At 44.6% G+C, this 21,787-nt stretch overlaps 1 protein-coding gene across 2 annotated transcripts in view; it reads right to left on the bottom strand.

The window, feature by feature from the left end:
* The window catches only part of LOC107113275 (glutathione S-transferase 3-like), a 27,217-nt gene extending 11,648 nt beyond the window's left edge, over window positions 1-15,569 (bottom strand). The window contains exons 1-3 of one of the 2 annotated variants that reach the window (XM_015414584.1): window positions 15,494-15,569; window positions 3,431-3,537; window positions 63-114 (exon numbers count right to left, since the gene is read on the bottom strand). In XM_015414584.1, the coding sequence (XP_015270070.1) occupies window positions 63-114; window positions 3,431-3,517 (139 nt within the window). In that variant the 5' untranslated portion in view covers window positions 3,518-3,537; window positions 15,494-15,569. The remainder of the gene's footprint in view (window positions 1-62; window positions 115-3,430; window positions 3,538-15,493) is intronic. The other variant, XM_015414585.1, reaches the window with a different exon arrangement.
* Window positions 15,570-21,787: the final 6,218 nt, after the last annotated feature.

Genomic DNA, 21,787 nt, shown 5'->3' with positions numbered 1-21,787 from the left:
CCCCCACAGCCAGAGGGGGCAAAATCTGGCCAAACATCAAGACTTCTGTCAGTGAGATTTACCTTGTAGAAGCTTCTCATATTGTTCTCGTGTCTCCAGAAATTCCTCATCAAACTATGAAAGAGAGAAAAACATAAAAGGAATTGCTCCAGAACCTATGATCATAGTTGAGTGGGATCCAAGGACAAGTACCTCAAGCTTATCGTTTTCCAACAGCAAATGTAAGCAGAAAGTATTACACTGTACAGTTTCTTATCAGGGGTCTATGCGTTCCCAATACAGTTAGATCTCCATAGCTAGTGAAATGCTTGTCTCCACTTCCTAGGAGACTTTCTGTTCCTCTCTCTCCACATATTGCTCCTGAATTATTTTTAAACTGACTCATACATAAAAACTGCACAAGGCTAGGAGAGGAAAAGAAAAACATCTCGATTTGCATTAAAAACTCATATACCTGCAATACCATATACTCCTAAACCTGCGATTAATTATTTTATGGTAAGATTTTTGAATCAGTTTTGAAAAAATCCTGATCTAGGATTTTGAAAAATAAGTACCCTGAAAAGTTATGAAAAATAAATGCTCCAAAGCAAAGAGTCAGTGGGCTTGTGCAGTAAAGAGCACTTCTGACGTTCAGACTGCTGTCTGAAGTATACAGAAATTCCTGTTGATCAAGACAGTACGTGAAAGTTATGGATTGGTAACTCCAGTTCATGTGTCAGCTTCTTCTGCTTCTTTTATATGCTCTCTGCTCCTCTGATTTACGCTCCCAAAAACCCTGTGAGGTAGTTAGGCTGAGAATGCCTGTGTCAGGGTGTTCAAGGCCCGAACCCCATGGGTCCCAAGGGCAGTTGTACACAAGTAACCAGACTGTTGCTTATTATAAAAGAATGTATAACATTTATTGTGAGATTCAAGCTATTAGGAAAATTTATTCAACAGTCACTACATTACACCAAAAGCATGCAGGAAGAAACCAAGAAAGATTAAATCAGCTGTCTAACACTTTTTAGAGTTTGCATTAGACGGCACAAATCTTAAATTCCAAAAAGCACAGGTCAAAGCTTGGGAATTATCTATGTTGCTAGCATTCAAGCAGGTCATAGTTTAGGCCTTCAATCCATCAGGATCTCAGCTAGTGTTCCCTTCTCTGGGCCTTAGCTGAATTATAGTTTTTGGCCCAGCAACATCAGATGGGGATGACATCCAATCAGAACATGCTTTCTGAGGAAGCCTCTAGGAAAGCGGTTCTCCACCTGTGGGTCGCGACCCCTTTGGGGGTCGAATGACCCTTTCACAGGGGTTGCCTAAAACCATCAGAAAACACAAATTTCCGATGGTCTTAGGATAGGGCTCCCAATTTGTAACAATGAAAATACACCCTGCATATCAGATATTTATATTACGATTCATAACAGTAGCAAAATTACAGTTATGAAGTAGCAATGAAAATAATTTTATGGTTGGGGTCACCACAACATGAGGAACTGTATTAAAGGGTCGCGGAGTTAGGAAGGATGAGAACCACTGCTCTAGGAGATCACCTCATCACCCCGGCTCTCCTTCCCCCATCCTATGGCCAGCAGGTTCTGATGAGAAGCTAATCACGGCACCCTCCCTCTGGCTTTGAAGATTATAAGAATAGTAGAGGCTGAGAAACCAGTTAATAACACCTGCAGGATGAACTAGGCCTGATTAACCACATTAACCCCTGCGAAGAGGCCAAGGGTGTTTTGCATCACAGCGTGCCTGTACCAAGGTCACCCAGCAAGCTACCACTGTACAGTGGGGATTTGAACCTAACACTCCCAGTTCCTAGTCCAACACTCTAACCACTACACCATGTTGGCTCTCCAATGAAAAATATCAGCCGGAGGTAATGTCTGGCACATTAGTAAAACAGCATAATCTCAGAAACAAATCTCTCCAGGAAGACTGTGTGTTGGATTCCAAGAGAAAGTGGGCATGAACACAGGGCTCATGCACGCCATACCAAATCATGGTCCAAAATCTCTTTTGGATTTGTAAGACTGGTTTAGGACAGAAAACACCATCATAAATCAAGATCGATTACATGTCATTTGGCAGAAGATAATCGAAGCTGCTCAGGAAAAACATTTCATAAAGCAGTCCTGACAGATTTGAGGCAAAAAGGCTTAAAGAATTGGACATTTGAGCCAACTCCCTTCCCAAGTCTCTTAAAACATAAGTTACAATTTTACGGGACCAATACAAACTTCCAAGACCATTCCCATTGACAATACAATGTGCCACGTTGACTAACTTGCTGAGGAATCCAGAGTGCTTTTGTCAAAATGATTCTAGAAAGTGTCATATAAGCCAGTGCGTGTGATATCATTACTGAAAACTACATCTCATGCCTGAGCTCTTTTGCAAATTTTAAGTGGGATTTGTTATAGCTTCTTTAGAGAGCCCAAAACATCCCACACTGAGCTTCTTAAATACAGCAACATTCCTACCGTCCTTTAGTGGAAAACCCCAGAAAAGCTACCATACTCTCTAGATCAATGTCCCATAGTGTTATACAACTTGCGTTTTCAGTATTTTAAAATATCTTTCTTTAAACGCAGTTCACCCTCCTCTCCCAAACTGCAGCTACAGCTGCCACAATTTACAAAAACAAAAAATGAACAATAGCGCGTGGCACTGGATATGCCAGCTCTGGGTTGGGAAATACCTGGAGATTTTGGGGGTGGAGTCTGAGGAGGGTGGGGTTTTGGGAACGACTTCAATGGGGTATAGTGTCATAGAGTCCACCTTCCAAAGTGGCCGTTTTCTCTAGATGATCTGTTGCCTAGAGATCAGGTGTGGTCCCAGGAGATCTCCAGCCATCACTCGGAGGCTGGCAACCCTATGCAGCAAAGCTAGTACCTTTCCCCTGCATCTATCACGGAAAAAACTAAGCTTACAGGAATTGGAGTAGGACTGGTCCCATCAAGAGAAAAGTGCAGCTGTGCATTGCCTGGGAGGGTTTCAAAAGAAAGTGAAATAGAAACACTTATTCATTAATTTACTTTATTTACACCCCCACTTTACAACATTTCCCCTCCTTTCCATTTCATTCTCACAACGACTCTGTGAGGTAGGTTAGGCTGAAAGTAGCTGACTGACCTAAGGTCACCCAACAAGCTTCCATGGCAGAGTGGGGATATGGACTTGGGTCTCCCAGATCCCAGTCCAACCTTCTAACACTACCCTATGCTGGCTCTCTTGCGCTCTCTTTTTTCTTGCTTTTTAAAAAACACCCTGAAAGTTTTTCCTATGAAAACAAGCTTTCCCACCCCCAATTTTCAGCTTTGCTGGATTCATACAGACTTTGGAATACATTCTTTCCTTGAAAAGAACAAAAACAAAAACCACAACCCCCTCCCCCTATCGTTTTTCAGGGTCAGCTGACAAGGAAACAAACCTCCACACCGGCCGCTGCTAACAGCCATCTTATCGGTTCCATCTTGCCTCGGCCATCAAAGTAGTACAGCTTCGGCTTTCCTCCCATAATTTCAGGTTCTTGATCTCCTGGCAAAAGAACACAAAATGCGTAACTGTAGTGCTTCAAGAAAAGACGGACAGGACACAATAATGTTAAATCTGACAAAAAAGATATTTCAGCAAGTAAAAATATTTATTTTAAATGCAATCTATTTTATTAAATGTTCAAATGGGTCACTTAAAACATTTGCCAGTTATTACTACCCAAGAGAAATGGGGCACATCAAACTCCACAATGTATTGCTGGAAAGTTTATCATTTAGTGGATTTTATTTTGAGGCTGTATTCCAAGTTTCTCTTCCTAGAGAGCAAGGAGCCTTCTGCAGTGGAACAAGGAATCTTCTGCCTTCTGGGAAAAGGAAACATTACCTCCAATCCCAATAACATAGGCTCCATGCACCAGCAGGAGGTTCCACTGTTGGCAGAACTGAACCTTTATATCAAACCCAGGTCACCTACAGCAATGGTCTAATTCAGAGGTGTCAAACTCATTTGTTACGAGGGCCGGATCTGTCACTTTGTAGGGTCCGGCTATGTGTGCCACAAAATGTAATGCCATTATCAGAGATATAAACTTTAGAAAGGACACAGGCAAACCCAATTAACATTATTTTTTACTCAAAATGCAGACATGCCCAACACATTAACACTCTTACAGTATTTCCTTACAGCATCTCCCCGATGCCCAACCTCCCACTTCCACCGCCCATTACGCATTAGCACTGGGACAGTACACAGGGACATAATGCACAGCCTCTGTCGCCTGGCAATAAAGGTCATCAATGGCTTGTGGTTCCAGCCCACAGGCTGTATGTTTGACATGCCTGGTCCAATCCTTAGGCAAGTCATGAAGCCCCACTTGCCAATTTGCAAGTTCCAACAGAGCTGCTTTTTCTTTTTTCTTTTGGCTGTGTTGGGAAAGGACATGTTCCTACTACACATATATAGGGAGCGCAGCAGGACAGCTAGCCACATTTATGGCTCAGTTACTTAGGCATCTTGACTCTAATTAGCCCTTTCTGGCAACACCTTCTCCACCCTCTACCTGTATGTAAAGGTTGGTGACTTCCGTTTCAATATATCTGAAAAAGTGTGCATACGCCCAAACACTTATACCCAGAATAAAACTTTGTTGGTCTTAAAGGTGCTACTGGACTCAAACTTTGTTCTGCTGGGAATAGTGACAGACAGTAGCTCTCTTCTAGGACTTTGGGACAGCAAGGTCTCTTCTAGCACAGTTATTTCAGATTCTTTTCTTGAAACAGTGAGGGTCCTGGAGACTGACCCCAAAGCTTTTATCATGTAAAGCTTGCACTCTACAACTCCCCTCTGTCCCCTCTCCAGAAACACAGAGGAATGTCCAAACACTAATCATTTCCTTTTCAAAACCCTCTATTCAGCTTCATTAAATTTCTTATTAAACGTCATTCAAACTGATTTGTTTCCTTAGTCGGGTCTCTGTGTGTACACATTTATGGCAGTAACTTCCCTCTCACTCCAACAATGATAACATTTTCAGAGACTGTGCCCCTCCACTGAGGGATTCTCTCCACCAGGCAGATGGAAGAAAAGGTCCCCGATTTATAAGAAACTGAAACTGGCACTTGCAGAGCAAGTCCGGAGAGGAGCTTAGCAACCAGAGAAAGCAAGTAGCAGAAGGTACAGAAATCCTATATGAAGACTAAATAAAACACTATTGTGCCGATATTACATTGCAGACATTATGTTCTGCATGGACAGGAGTCCTCTCTGGACCAGGAAGGCAGCAGAGACAGTGGTTAGAGTGCTGGCCTAGGATCCTCATTCTGCCTTGGTGTTTGGCAGGTGACCTTTGATTAATTATGTGTCAGGCTCCCTATGCATTTTACAGCTTGCCTGCCATTGAGAGAGGAGGTTCCTCTCTCTTTGATGTGCCAGGGGCTTGTCACCTTAGTGGGGCCAAATGCCCTGACTTCTCAAATGTCTGTTATTCTGTTTTTCTTGCTATGTAGAGGCTACATATCTGAGGGGGGTTAGTTTTGGCAGGAGGGATGCTCTGGGAGAGGTACGTGCTTAGTGGGGGGATAGTTGACTGTTAATTCTGGCGGGCAAATACCACGGAGTGACTGGGTCCTGATCTTTAGTGCTTTTGCTTGAACACACTAGATCTGCAATCTTTGCACGTTCAGCTTCAGACCTGACGATAGCTCGTGTCCAGTATGGTAACTATCAATGTCTCAATAAAGTTAGCTTTCTTTGAAGTGACTGGTGTTGAGAATTGATTTAACCAGGATCCTGACAAATTGTTAGGACTCCCCTTTTCCCTTCTCAACCTCCTCCACCACAACTGTGATGAGCAGAGAGGACAGGGAGGTTCCTACAACTGCGGTGGATGGCGCCGTGCCTGAGCAAGGGACCACGGTGGCCTCGGGGGCAACAACGGAGGCAAAAGGAGCAGAAAGTGGGACGCGGACCAAGACTCCTGGGCACCACTCCCCATCTAGGCTGAGCCCACCTGGGTGGTGACTCCAGATCTGAGAGATTTGCGTACGATGGCACCCAAAGGCACTACGGATGCTCGTCCCAGGAGGACTCTGAGCACATCCGTGCTGTGGAAGACACTGAAGCTGAGCATCTCTGCAGAGAGTTCAGAGGTGAGGCTGAAGAGATCAGGAGAGAGATGCAAACCATGATGCAAGAATTACCGGGCATCATCATGGATGCCATCCAGCAGGAGTTCAGGAATCACAAACGGGCCCAGGATGGAGCTGGGAGGGCACTGCCAGCCCCTCCACAGGTGCTCCCGCCTCCTCCTCCAGCACCCCCAGTCATCCCTACTAGCTCGGCTTGGCCGATCGTGCCACCTGCAACCGGAGCCGCTGCGTGATGCCTTGGAAGCTACGTTCGACAGCCCCCCAGAGAAGCTGGCATTTTTTTATGCTGCAGGTGCGCAAGTTCTTACTCGATTGGGGTCCCACTTTCGCCACAGACGAGCACCATGTGGATTTTATTGGGTCACGCCTCAGAGACCGGATGGCCGACTGGTTCGTGGGTCTCCACAACATCTGGGGCCCAGAACTCAGAGATGTGAATGTCTTTATGTGGGATTTCCCCTCTGTCCTTAGGCACAGTCTCCCACCTCTGTACCAACAGCCATCCTACTTCTGCTTCGCTGAATTGTCAGTTTAAATGTCCTTCATGTCCCCCTCTGAAAAAACTGAAAAAGTTGCAAATCCAGGATTCAACATTAATGGGGGCCTCGGCTTTCGCCCGGCTGCAAGTTACCACCACGTCCCCCCCAACTTTCCTGGCAGACTGAAATGAAATACAGGGTGAATATGCCTCAGAGTCTTGGGTAACTCAAGTTCTACAGCCACTTTGTTCAAGACTTTCAAGACTTTGAAAGGTCCAATATACTTCCACCACAATTTCCTCCCCAGCTGGATCACCTTCAAATTTTTGGTTGAGAGGTACACTGAGTCCCCAGACTGTAATTCCTATTCAGGAGACCTCCCTTTATCAGCTTGTTTTTTGTAGTGTTCTTTTGCCTTTCTCAGTCTCTCTTTGATTGTGGACCATCGATCCTTTAGGTTCCCCTCCCCCCATGATTGCACATCTACCGGTTTGGGCTCCTGGGTAGTCACCGTGGGGAAGGGGCCCCCTTCGTACCCGTGCACAGCCTTAAAAGGTGAGAGGCCAGTGGAAATGTGTACTGAGTTATTATAACTGTATTCCATGTAAGGGAGGTGGTTTACCCAGTTGTCCTCCTGGTAACTGGTGAAACACCGGAGGAATTATTCTACCACTTGATTCACCCTCTCAGTTTGCCCATCCGTCTCTGGGTGATAGGAGCTGCGGAGACCTTTTTCAACCCCCAACACCTGCAGCAGCTCCTTCCAAAATTTAACGAGGAACTGCGATCCCCTGTTCGAAATGATCTTGCAAGGAATGGAATGCAGCCTCACGGTGTGATGCATGAACAGCTTGGCTAGTGACTTGGCCGAGGGCAATTGTGTGCAAGGAGTAAAGTGTGCCTGCTTAGAGAGCATGTTGACCACCACCCAAATAACTGTTTTACCTTTACTGGGTGGTAAGTCAGTTATAAAGCCCATAGAAATCATTGCCCATGGTCTCTCTGGCATTTCAAGGGGTTGTAAAGTCCCAGGAGGCTTTCCTGGCCTCTGTTTCCCTATTAGGCAGGTCTGACAGGAAACCACATATTGAGAGATCTCTGCCCTCATACGCAGCCACCAGAATTGAGAGTTCGTTCCTTTAACTTCCCCTACAGCAGAAAGGCAAATTCACATATAGCTTCTCTGTACATTACTAATTGAAGTATGCATAAAGTACTGAAACTACCTCTGACGAGTGCAGGTACAGCATTTCCCTCTGTTCCCCTTCCTCCAAGTTTGCATCTCAGGCTCTGGTCACAGGGGTGCAAACGAAGTACGGGCCTGGTTGCCCACCCAGAAGCAGCTGGAAAGGAGAACCCCGCCCCAATCTCCAGCACTGTCAAGGGTGTGCCAGCAAAATGCTCACCCTCTTTCCCTGCAGGCACAGTAGCACCAGAGAACAGCCAAGCCAGAAACGGAGCTGCAAGACAGATTTATCAGCACAATCATATTTAGAAGGAAGATCTGTGCATATCTTTGCTGACTGGAAAACTGGTATATCAGTTTAATATATGCTGAGTCATTCTCTCCTACCCCTTCTGATCTTCTTGCACTCTAATTGAGGAGCCATAATAATGGAAAGATTTCTGAATATTACCAACTGTTAATTTTTCAAATTGGATTAGTTATAACAACTGTACTATGGAAATACAGGCTCCACTTAGATTTTTATTATTTAGTATATCTAAAAGCACATGCCTAAGGCATAATACTGCTTCAACCTAGCATGGAGAACTCACTGGTTTATGACACAGCGGGTATCAATTAAGAACATCTAGCAAATGTTAACCTTTTGGATTGTTACACTGTAATCCCAAACTCTGTCATTGGAAAGTGATCATCTGCATATTGCAAGTAAATTCTAAAGTTCTATCTCCTGAACAGGATTGTAGAAGATCAGAATAGACATGGATTCCATTCTGTAATTAAAAAATAAGGCACACACCAGTAGCAATTCATTCAAGACAATTTAATTATCTCCTTGGAAGTGGGAAAGGCATCACTCTGTTACAGTGCAATCCCAAACACAGTTATATCCTTCTAAATTCACTGGTTTCAAATGGGGTTAAAAGGGGAGTAATTCTGCTTTGGTCTGTATTGTTAGTTTCTTTAGCCTTCACACAAACAAATCTGGGAAAAATTACAGACTGACTCAAGAACAACAGCCCTCAGTTTCCAATGTGGTAGCGGAGGGACCTTACATAATAAATCAGGAGAAAGCAAACTCTGAACATCCTTGGAAGACAGATGCACTGTTGGAGAGAACGCCTGCTTGTTAGTTCAGGAGCAGCAAAACAAAGTCCCTCAAACAATCAATTTGAAGTGCCCACTGAGGATCCAGGAATATGGACAAACACTTCCCAAACACTTGGCACAGACTCCCTCTGTTCAGTCGCCTACAACCAATTCTAAATGGGGTGGGGTGGGGTGAAGGAACACATTTGGAGCTCTTATGCAAAATGGGTTAGTTAAGAAATTGTCAAGAGAGCTGTCTCAACACTGCAGTGCAACTAGAACAGAAAGTCAACAGCAACAAAAGTCGGTTAAAATGCATGACATGTGCTCTACTACAAGGGCTGATGTTTCTTATGGCATTAAGAAGATGAACTTGCAAGAAATCACAACAGGCTTTAAAAGGAAGGCTAAACAAAATTATAATTCAGAGAAAGTAATCCCCCCATACTAGGGATGCCAGCCTCCAGGAGGGGCGTGGGGATCCCCTGGAATTACGTTCATATCTAGACTACAGAGGTCTGTTCCCCTGGAGAAAGTGACTGCTCTGGAGGGCAGACTCTGTGGCATTGTACCCTGCTGAGGTCCCTGTTCTCCTAGGCTCCATCCCCAAATCTCTAGGAGTTTCTCAACACGGATCTGGCAACCCTACCCCACACATACGGGTGGAAAAGCAACTCAAGAGACTTCCGGTTTTAGCAACCCGAATGATGGACACGTCCCTTTGGAGCTTCAGGGGACGTGATCTGTGACCCGGTGAATGGGAGGGGGTGAGATTGTCCGCACCACCCCGGGGCCCCTGCAGGGAGCCCCCAGCCATGGAGCGTGAGAGGTGCCGCTCCCAAGGCACACTGCCAAGGGACTGAGACACCTCTGAGCTCCGAAAGTCCCGCTACCGCGGAACCAGCAATGGTGATAGGGGCGCACACTGGGACAAGCGAACGGTGATCAAGTGAGACCCGTACCTCAGCATGATCTACAACGAAGTGTGAGTCTTTCTTGTTAATATCTGGATAAACATCCAAGCGAAAATATCCCCCCATCCCCCCAAGATAAGCGGAGCGGAGGACTCACTCAGTGGTTAAACAAAAAACGATTCCAGAGCATTTTAAGGGGGGGACAGGACTATAAGCAAATAAAAACTAATATAAAGAACATTTGAGAGAAAATGGCATAATCTTTCAAGCAATAGAGACTTTTGAAACTTTTCTGAAAAGTAAACAATTAAAAGATAGCGGGGAGGAGAGTTGTGCTGAAAATAAAACCTTCTTCGGGAAACGGCAGCCCAGCCACTCCAGTCACGAGACCGGAAGTAGCTACAGACCTCCCTGGTATAGCAGCGCCATTGTGACCCCTGCTGGACCAATTGACAACTTTGAACCAGAATTTTGCAACTCTACAAAGTCAGATGCAAGATACTTAGCAGAAGACAGAGCAAACAGTAAGAGCAGTTAAGGAAGTTGATGCCAAAGCTAATAAGCTTCAAAAGCGTGTAGAGAAAGTGGGGGGAAAGAGAATCTCTGATGAACTTCAAGTTTTACAGCTACAAATGGAAAAGTCCAACTATGTTTTGAGATTCCAAGGAGTTCCAGAGATTATCATCTCAGAAAGAAGATAGATAAATGTTAATTTTTATCTCTAGAAGCTGAACTTAATCCATACTTAATAGATTCTTGGATGTACCTTATATCGTTAACTGCCATGGATATACTTTACTAATCTGTTCCATTGATATAGCACTGTTACAATACTAACACGTTAAAATGTTGTAAGTATTATATGACCACCGCTTCTTGGGTTTTTAGTGGTTATCTTTACTTTCTTCCATAGTTTGTAGATACCCTTTCCTTATGATTTCATCAGGCGAAAAGGATTCATCAGTCTTGTTCCTTTTTGTGTAGAAATCTTTTGTGTAGTTTTATACTATTGCTTTTATTCATAACAAACTGCCCTCTGGGTTTAGTGCCCCGATCCAAAACTTTTCAGCAATCAGGCTCCTGGATATCTATTGCTGTACTGAAAAAGCAACACTGTACTAACTTTGCAGTTAACCTTTGGAGTAGATCTTAGCATGAATCTGCTCAAAGTTTAAATATACCTGACACAGACAACCTGAAACTCACTTGGCTAGAAATCCCATTGGTTTTGAAAGAAAATGTGTTCAGAGTTCCAAGTGGGAAGAAAACAGATACAGTATTCTTCTTAAAAGTACCTTTTGTTTTGGGAGAAGATCATTCATGCAAAAAAAAAAAAAGCACCAAGTGAGCAAATGCATGTGGGAAGGAGAGGAGAAGTGTGTGCTTGTGTTTGGGTCATGCTGGTACTTCCGGCAAGCTCAGTTGACTGTATATACACATACAAACTGTATGCAAGTATGCTTTCTATTTGTGCTTGAGAACCTTACATTGTGCATACAGAACCTACATATTGTACATGCACACACACCATTTACTGTCTCCTGAATGTGTATAAATCAAGGGTAGGGCTTGCTGCCACAACCTGATTTTCATCCTACCCAATGCTCACTCAACAAATATTTGATGTGTAAAAAGGGTTTTGATAAACTGAAACACACACAGCCTCAAATAATTTAGCGGCACTCAGAGATTTTAAAATCTCTTACAACTGATTTCCCAAATCCAGTTGCTGAAGTCAGTGGTTAAAACAGGAACAACACTCCATCCAAACAACTCATGGAAGTATTAGTTAGGAGGAAATCGTTCTGAACAGCTGGGGATGCCAAGATTTCCAGCTGTTAGCAGCAATACATAATTGTTAAATGCGCCTTGCTCCCCTATGGAGCACAGGTCTATTCTCCCTCCCTTTTTAGCTGTGAGGCACCAGATTCTGCTAGTTTACAGCAGGCAGGAGGGGACATTGGATTACGAGATACCCAAGTACAAGCAGTAGACTAGTGGTCGTGCACTGTCCTAGAGCAAGAGATGGGAACTCCAGAAAGACCTGCATTTTTAGAACCCTGATGCTTGCAGCTCTGATTAATTAAATTTCTACCCCACTCTCCCAGCCAAGGCCGGCTCAGGGCGGCTTACATAAAACAACCTAAAATTTTACAATACACATAAAATAGATTAACAACAACAATTAAGCAATCAAGCTATTCTAAAACCATTTAAGCCATAAATATAATAAGTGCTAGTATCAGTAATGTCAAGAACTTCACAGCGGTAGTTGTTACACAGTTTTCTCTCTTTGCAGTCAGGTCTTTGGTCTTCTTAGATCATCTTAGACAGCTGGCTCAGGCTGTAGTTAGAAATCCTGGGGCGGGGGGCGGGGCTCTCCCGTCTCAAGCTGTCAGTTGTTAGTGATGGCAGCAGCTTCAAAAGCCTTGTGGAAGAGCTCGGTTTTACAGGCCCTGTGGAACTGCAGAAGGTCCTGTAGGGCCCTGATCTCTTCTGGGAGCTCATTCCACCAGAATGGAGCCACCACCGAAAAAGCCCTGGCCTCCTTGAGACTCATGAGGGCCAGCCGATTCTGGGCCCCTGATTGCAGTACTCTCTGGGGTACATGTGGGGAAAAGTGGTCCCTCAGGTAAAGGTAAAAACCAGCACCTTGAAACGAATCCGGTATGCTATAGGCAGCCAGTGCAATGCCTCTGGAACAAGCTGGATGTGCTCCCGAATAGGGGGTCCCATCAATAACATGGCCACAGCATTTTGCACCAGCTGCAGCTTCTGGATTTGAGACAAGGGCAGCCCCATGCAGAGGGCATTACAGTAGTCCAATCTCGAGGTGACCATCTCATGGATCACTGTTGCCAAGTCGTTGCGTTCGAGGAAGGGAACCAACTGCCTGATCAGCTGAAGATGGTAAAAGGCCAATTTGGCATGGCTGCTACTTGAGCTTCCATTGTTAGGGAGGCATCTAGGAGCATTCCCAGGCTTCTAACCTCCGGCACTGGCACCAATGGAGCCCCATCGAAGGTTGGGAGTGGGATCCCTAACCTTAGACCGCCCCAACTCAGGCACAGGACCTCAGTTTTCATCGGATTCAGTTTCAGCCGGCTCAGCCTAAGCCAATCAGCCACAGCCTGTAACACCCGGTCTAGATCTTCCAGTTTGGAGTCAGACTGACTGCCCAACAACAGATAGAGCTGGGTGTCATCCGCATACTAGTGACATCCCAGCCCATGCCTGTGGGCATTCTGGGCAAGGGGGCGCATATAGATGTTAAAGAGCATCAAACACTGCCCCTTGAGGCACTCCACATCCCAGTGGGTGCCTTCGGGACAGCTGATCCCCCAGTGCCACTCTTTGTCCCCAACCTTGGAGAAAGGAAGCAAGCCACTGCAAGGCCAGTCTGTGGACTCCAGTGTCGGCGAGGTGGTGGATCAGTAACTGATGGTCAACCGTGTCGAACGCAGCTGACAGGTCTAACAGCAACAGAACTTCTGATCTGCCCCGATCCAGAAGCCTCCGGAGGGATTCCATGAGGGCAACCAGTGCTGTCTCCGTCTCGTGGCCTGGGAGAAAACCGGACTGGAAGGGATCCATGATGGAAGCGTCATCCAAGAAGCCCTGTAACTGAGTTGCCACTGCCCTCTCTATTATCTTGCCCAAATAGGGCTATCTGGAGAACAGAGTCACAGCTCAACTGAGGAAAAGGTAAAAATGGGGAACCATCAGAGAAAAGAAGCAGTAGATTCAATCTAGAGGCATCTCTAACGAAACATCCAATGCACCATAAGAATATCTCAAGAGAGGCAGGGCTGGATCCTAGGATTGCTTTTACCTAATCCTATTACTCTCTTCTGTTAAATTTTCCTTCAAGGGTGAACTTCCTCCAATGGAGAATGACTTTCTGATGAAGAAAGACTTCCTGTAATGGAGAAAAGCCACTCTTCATTGGAGGAAGTCTCTCTCTGTTGGAAAGAGATCATGCTGGAGAGGTAGCCATGTTAGTCTGTCTGTAGCAGTAGAAAAGAGTAAGAGTCCAGTAGCTCATACCCTGCAACAAATTTTGCTAGTCTTTAAGGTGCTACTGGACTCTTTCTTCTGTTGCAAGGAGACTAGTGGAAAGGAGTCATAGGATCCAAACCACAGTCTACAAGTGTAGTTCCACCCCAGAAAAGGTTCTGTCTCTGCCCCCAACCCACTTAGCAGACCCTGTGGGTTCACTAGGGGAGAAATGCAGACCTTCAGGTAGCCAATTGTACTGAGCTTAGCCTAAAGCCAATAAACATGTCAATTAAATTAACCTTGCTTGTTATGCTTTCATTGGCCCCTTACCAAATAAAACCTGGGAAGTTTTATAGAAAATCTGTTGGAAGAACGATAAACCAAGGTCAGCCAATGGACTAAAGACAGCAGAAGAGAACTAAAGATGGCCAAAGTTCAGCAACAGAGCAGAAAAGCTGTGGAAGAGACGGCTGAGATCTGATGAAGTGGGCTTGTGGATATTTAGTCAGAGCCAACTGGAAGACAACCCTGAAGCCAGTGATATTGCTTTCCCCGAATGTGGGTCATAGGCTTGCCCAAGCAAATAACAGAAGTGACAAGGCCATCAGAGCAGTTTCCTGATACAGCAGACTTTGCTCTGCTACCCAGAACCCTTCATCAAACAGATTAGTTTCATCCTCAACAAATTTTCCTAGTAGAACAAAGTCTGAGTCCAGTGGCACCTTTAAGACCAACAAAGAATGGACTGATAACTTCCAGTTCAGTGTGTCTTGAGGAAGTGTGCGTGCACACAGAATAAAACTTCCTTGGTCTTAAAGGCATCACTGGACTCAAACTTTGATCTACTGCCTGAGACCAACACGGCTACTCCACCTGAACTTTTCCTTGTGTTTGCTCTTGGCAAAGCTTGACAGGGACACAGCTATTTATACAAATTCTGAAAATGTCATCTATATAACCGAATCTGGTTTCTGTAGCAAGAAATCATCTGTGATACTTTGTCCCTTTATGCCTGATGAAGAGCGCTGCCTAACTCAAGCCTGAATATATCTACAAAGAACATGCAGTAGATGAAAGGAAAGGGCACCCCGGCCAAGCACAGAGAATCTTACCTTTCGAAAATGAAGCTCACCCGGAGCTTCTCGCTAGCCTTTATCCTAAGAGCTCCAGAAAGGATCCCGCGGCATGAGGCAGGTCAGGGAAAAGTCTAAGAAACCTGCTTGCTTTATCCCGGCAGCTGAGCGATTTTGACTCCAAAGTGCTACGCGGCAGCTCAGCGCTCCAATTTCGAAGGAGCCCCGCAGGAAAGAAACCCTCCCTCTTCAGTCCGGATTGATGAGAGCCCACCCATCCCAAGGGACCACTTTGGCCCCCTTGGCCCCGGGATTCGCGGGGGGAGGGCCTGAGGCAGCTCCAAGGCACGACTTTGCCTTCCCACGCAAACCCGCGCCCCCCCCCCCCCCGTTATTGGTAACTCAGCCCCCTCCTTACCCAAAGTGCCTCTAGGCACAGCGCGACGGAAGAAGGAAGGGATCCCTCCAACGAGCCCCCCTCCCTCTCCTTCCCACTCCCCAAAACCTCGAAGCTCTTGCCGGGAGCTTAGAGAGAGTGAGTTCCCAGTCACTTGCCAATCATACCGCCCCAGCCCACTGCCCAGTGGTAGTGCCCAGACACGGAACCCACCTGAACTTCAGCCGGCTGTAATTCAACGACCGCACCAGCTGTGCTATGCAGCGAGCCGCCAACCCCAGCGAGTGAGTCTCAGCGTCTGGCCTTTTTTAAAAAGCAGAGCGAAGGAGGCGTGGGGAAGCAGGAGAGAACTAGCCACTAACACCGGAGGAATCTGCATGCAAACGCAAAGCTTTTTGGGAAGCAGGCTGGAACAGGGGGCTGGGGGGGTTGCCGGAAGGAGCTTGCGTTTCTGTTTATCAGCGGCTACGAAGTTTCTGCTTTCAATTAAAAGTTCTGCTTTCAATTAAAATTTCTGCATTGGGCAAGATGAAAGAATCACCATAACGTGGTTTGCATTAATCTTCGAGAGGTTTATATACTGGATTGGCACCACAGTATTTTGGATGTGAGGGCGATCTGGCTGCGACATCTGTCACCCCATTGATCGCCAGGGTTGATTCGGCTGATCTGGCTGGCTAGGGGGGGGGGCCCAACCTGCCTTACCGCTCCATGTGCGTCCCTCCCGAAGCTGCGCGCTCGGTGGAAGAGGACGACCATCCCAGATAGAAGGAGTGTACCGTTCTTCGGTCAAGGGTATACGATAGCTGCGCTCCCCTGCTAGAACCTCTAAACAAGCTCAAGGTCCATTTGTAGGAGAACATAGGGTAGTCAAGCTTCCAAGACTCCAGACACATCCAAGTGAGGCGCTGCATGTGGCAGTATGCCATTCTTTTTCAAGGTCTTCAGCATCAAGTTTTCCCTCTTCACTTTGGGGTGTATAGAAGCAACTTCTAAGGTGAGTTTGTACAGTTCAACAACTTTTATTTTACAGACCAGTTTTCAAAAAGTCTGGGACGTTTGAAATAGCTCCACTAAAGAGAAAAAACACACAAAAACCTGCTTTTCCAAAATCACTAGCACCTGGGAGGAAAATTCAGTACTTGTACAATAGCCCAGACTTTCAAATGTAAAAGAACCTGCACAATGAGAGAATAGCTGTGAATAGTATTAGGCTGCAAGTAGTTCCAGGATAGTTTTCATTTCCAGAAGGATCTACATTTTCTTTTGACATTCATTTTCTTAGAAGTTTCTCTGCTTTCTATAGGGCAGGTTCATTCTGAGAAAAGCTGCTTTTTCCGCTCAACATGGAAGGGGAGCATTGAAATTAGGCTCCTAGTAGAAGTTTCCCTTGCCCCAGAGCTGAGAGATGGTGACATAAGTGAGCCTGAGTCACCATCCCAGATAGAAGGAGTGTACCGTTCTTCGGTCAAGGGTATACGATAGCTGCGCTCCCCTGCTAGAACCTCCAAACAAGCTCAAGGTCCATTTGTAGGAGAACGTAGGGTAGTCAAGCTTCCAAGACTCCAGACACATCCAAGTGAGGCGCTGCATGTGGCAGTATGCCATTCTTTTTCAAGGTCTTCTGCATCAAGAGTTTTCCCTCTTCACTTTGGGGGTATGTAGAACCTGAAATATGTACTTCAAAAGCAACTTTCTCCTACAACGTTCTCCTACAAATGGACCTTGAGCTTGTTTGGAGGTTCTAGCAGGGGAGCGCAGCTATCGTATACCCTTGACCGAAGAACGGTACACTCCTTCTATCTGGGATGGTTCAACAACTTTTATTTTACAAGAAGTCTGGGATGCTTGAAATAGCTCCACTAAAGAAAAACAAACAAACATGCTTTTCCAAAATCACCAGCACCTGGGAGGAAAATTCAGTACTTGTAAAATAGCCCAGACTTTCAAATGCAAAGGAAACTGCACAATGAGAGAATAGCTGTGAATAGCATTAGGCTGCAAGTAGTTCCAGGGCAGTTTTTATTTCCAGAGGGATCTACATTTTCTTTTGACATTCAGTTTCTTAGAAGTTTCTCTGCTTTCTATAGGGCAGGTTCATTCTGAGAAAAGCTGCTTTTTCCGCTCAACATGGAAGGGGAGCATTGAAATTAGGCTCCTAGTAGAAGTTTCCCTTGCCCCAGAGCTGAGAGATGGTGACATAAGTGAGCCTGAGTCTGGGCCATAAGTGGAAAACCGGGCTTTGGAGAATCCAGCAAAAGCAACCAGATGTTAACACACAATAGGTTCGGGTGGGGGGGGGAGTGGCAGGGGAAGCTCCAGCATACTGCCAGGCTGCTTAAATTTCAGAACAGCAACAGTATTTAAGCAAGCTCTCTCTGAGCAGGACATGCATGGATCTTTAAAATCTATTTTTTCAGACTAGTAGAGGATTTCAAATTTGTCTTAAAAATAATTTTATTTTCTTTGCAACTATTAAGCAAAATGTATCTGAGGAAGTGAGTGCCCACAGAAGCTCATACCCTGAATAACACTTTGTTGGTCTTAAGGGTGCCACTGGGCTCAAACTTTGTTCTGCTGTTTCAGACCAACACAGCTACCCACCTGGGTCTAAACAGATTATTGTAAATCTAGCCCCTTAGCCCAGGATTTAAAAAGCCCTGTCAATAAATAAAATCTAATGTAATAGAGCTCTAGAGGTCAGCTAAAATGATTGGCAGATTTTTTTTTGGCAAAAGGATTATGCTTCCAGTCATGCTTATGTGCTTCTTAAAATGCAGTTCTGACAGGTCCCCTCTGTGTAATAGGAAAGCTGTGCAATACAACACAAGTCATCTGGCTTCAGCCTTGCATGCATGGGTACCCTTCTTGGGAGCACACTTGAATGCAAAGCAATGTTTCATTAATCATCCAGAAAATGCCAGACTTTAAAATGGAGATAGCGAAAACCTTCTCCCCTATACAGCTTGGCTGTTGCACATGAGGGGTGCTGTGACCTGGCTCTTTAACTGGAACTAATTGTGAGTGCTGCCCATTTTAAAAGCCCCATTAATTTAAAAGTTGCTTGATCTCCATGCCCTTTCCTAGTGAAGTGCAACTAGTAAGAATGTAAGGCCATAGAGTAAAGAGAAAGGTTTGAGAACTTGTAAGGAATAAGCAGGAGAGGGAAGGTGACGTGGTATAGCCTGATCATGGTATAGACTCTGCAGAGGAAGGCAATGGGAAACCACTTCTGCTGCTACTCATTTGCCTTGAAAACCCCTTGCTGAGGGTGCCATAAATCGGGACGCAAGGCACAAGCAAATATAAGTGAATGCAAGATTCATTAAAAACATAAGTTAAAATGACATTTATTTCAAAACCACTTTAATTCTGGAGCTTCTTTTGACATTAACAAGTACACAAAAGACCCGAGTAGAAAACATGCTAAGTTTCATTTCTCAAGGACACCCTGGGACTCACATTTAATTTTTCCATACAAATGGCTTCTTCTTAACAAATGATAAAAAGGCAGTCCTTGGTGGCAATAATCCACAAATTTTAACTTAATGTGTAAAGTGTTAATATAATGGATCTATTCAGCACTGGAAGAAGAATTTGATATTTATGTTCATGTGTGTTTATTGATCTAGTTGTTGTCCCCTTATGGCATACAAGAAACTGCTCTAGAGTAATAGCATGTGCCTAAGCATGTTTATTCAGAAGGAAGGTCAGTAGGACTTACCCCTTGCTAAATGTGCTTAGGATTGCTTCATTAAGGAAAGTACATTTACAGGTAGGCAGAATGGAGTGCAAAATTCTGCAGCTGGTTGAGCAGATTATTTTAAACAAACCTTTAATCCAAACTGGATAACTGAGGCAAGATAACCTCACCTGACAAGGGGCGCATCTGACTTGAATGCTCTTCAAATCTAATGAGAGAGCTATCAAGCAGCATACAAGACAAGTGAGAGATTAAACAACAAAACTCCCATGAAAACCCATTACAGAAATGACTAGGAAATCTGTTGAATGCGGTGAGGTTTGCAGAGACACTGCAGAGACATTGACCCAGTCTGAACAAGATACAGGTTGTTGTTTATAAATGGCACAGACCATAGGAGAGCTCTCGCAAGTCTTGCAAGCCTTACTGTCCTGGATTTTAGCAGGCACTAGCAGTGGAAGTAAGCCTTAAGGATGCACGTTGTTTATTGAACTCAGAAACGTTTTGTCTTCCCAAATTATAAACAGAACAGGAATTCAACTCTGAAAGCTTCCCATAGACTTTAATTAGAGGTGCTCTGTGTGAATCTATTCTAGGCACATCTCTTAGGGTAAAAGATGTAAATTACTTTTCCCAACAGTATGTTATATTTCTGATCTATGTCTGGTGATGAGCCTAAGCACAGGAATGTACATGGAAATGCCCCATTCAGTTCAACAGAATGTATTAACTGTGCTTAGAACTGCCCCCTTAATCAAGGGAAAAAACTTTTACCATGATTGAAGATCAGTTCAGTCATTTGATAAAAGCGTCACCAATTATCAACATCTACAGCTTGAAATAAAATTATCTTCCATAACAATTTTGATTTTCACTGGAGGTGGAGGCAGTAGAAGCAGTGGGGATTCATCCTTATTTTTAATGCAGTATAAAAGCAATTTTGTTTTGCTTTCCCCACATTCTGAATCATTGCTTAATCCAATGGCACAATAAAGGAACCCAACATTAAACTGGTAACACTGATTTTAACAGATTCCAAACACAGTTCACGTTTCTTAAATCATCACTTTCTGATATGTATTCTGTCACTGCAGAATTTGAAACAGCTCAAATTTATTTCCTTAGTAATTCATTACTTTTAAAGCTATGTACCTGTTTGCCCTAAAGGAAGACTAGTCCCCCGCCCCGCATATGCTGGCAAGAAAAATGGGGCATCTTAAATCTACATACAAGTTACAGTTATGTACAGTTAACTTTAAAAACTTGTATAAACTGGGGAGAGGAAAATTCTCTTACACAAAGGGTTGTGTTCATTTGGAGTAAATACATGTATTGCAGCATCTAGAAATAGCACCTTCTGAGGCCTGCAGTGGAACTTTGAGCAGGATCCACTGAAGTTCCTTATTGCATCGTAGCCCACTCTGTTGTGCTGAACCTCAAGCTGTAAACAACTAAAAACAGTGTTTTGTAGCTGCTTTAGGCCTCATTCTTCCTTTGATAACCTACAAAATGGGTGGGAGGCACGGTGGGGTGTGTGGAGGTGATGGGTAGTTCGCCTGAAGGTTCACAGCTCCTCACTAGCTGAGAGCCTTTCTTTTGTCAGAATATCCTGAGCTTTGTGTGCCAGTAACACACTAGAACATTGAAAGTATGGCTGCTATGCTTGTAAAGATTTCACCAACTTGGTTGCTCCTTCAGCTGTTGGAATTGCCCCATCTCTTTGCCTGGAAACTGTCCATTAAATTGCCAGCTGAAGCATGAGAACAGGCAGCTGGTAGCCATCCTGTTGCCTTACAGGCTACCAACAACCGTTTCTAGGTGCACTGTGCAGCCAGAGAGAAAGGAGGTGTACAACAGGACTGCAGCAGAAACATGCTGGAGGACCTGTGATTGCCCTCTTAGCTGAAATTTTCTAAAGGGGAAGATCCACCCAAAGAGGCATCCGCTATTAATCTGCATGAGAAAGGAAGAAGTTTAGTTTCTCTTCTTGCAGCTTCTACCTTTCAAAGGAGACAGCCTGTGGTTCAGAACATGGCATTCTTCCCACGCAAGACTGGAGCAGCTCTGACACAAACATGGTAAAAGTACCACGACAATTCTACATTAAATACTTGATAAGTGAGCTTGATGGACTGAACAGTTACAATTTACATTTAGGTCATTACTTCTCCCTGAGAAGAGACCATCTTTAGCCTTCTGATGTGAAAGTCATGGAGATTAGTATTCCACTTTTTTCCTCATTAAAGAAACAATACGGCATTTTAGCTAAATACAAAACACAGAGCAATCCCCCTTACAAATCCCCACCTGGAGGTTTTCCTTTAAAACAGTGCACAGATTTCTGTTACCTGCCAGCTTCCACACCTTTCAAAACAAATTTATAGCTCTTATTCACACCTTACTGGCATATGCTGAACTTTGATCTAGGAAGACTACATGTCAGCCCTAAAAGTACACTATAAAAATATTCCGAGAACAAATTTTTGAAGTTAAGATTCTAATGATATTAAGGGTAGGCTAGACTGTAGTGTTAACCTGATGCAGAAGCTGCTACATTGCAAAGCCTTTTAACTTTGCTGCCGACAGTTATCTTTAATCGTTTGTTTCTATTACGCTGAGCCAGCTGTGTCAAACTTAACATTGCTTTAAAAATACTCTTCAGGGGCCTTCGGCTACTCTAGAAGTTACCCAATTCCCACCTGAAGGAGGCATACCTCTATCTGCAGGTAATGTAGTTTTCACTAGAGTTGAGTGGCAAGGCATGCAGGCAGAACAAGGGGCAGCTTCCATATTAATAGCTGCCA

Source organism: Gekko japonicus, unplaced genomic scaffold, assembly GCF_001447785.1.
Source record: "Gekko japonicus isolate JY-2015 unplaced genomic scaffold, Gekko_japonicus_V1.1 scaffold671, whole genome shotgun sequence".
NCBI lineage: Eukaryota > Metazoa > Chordata > Lepidosauria > Squamata > Gekkonidae > Gekko > Gekko japonicus.
Note: the sequence above shows the minus strand (reverse complement) of the source record. Positions and strands in the feature narration are given on the sequence as shown.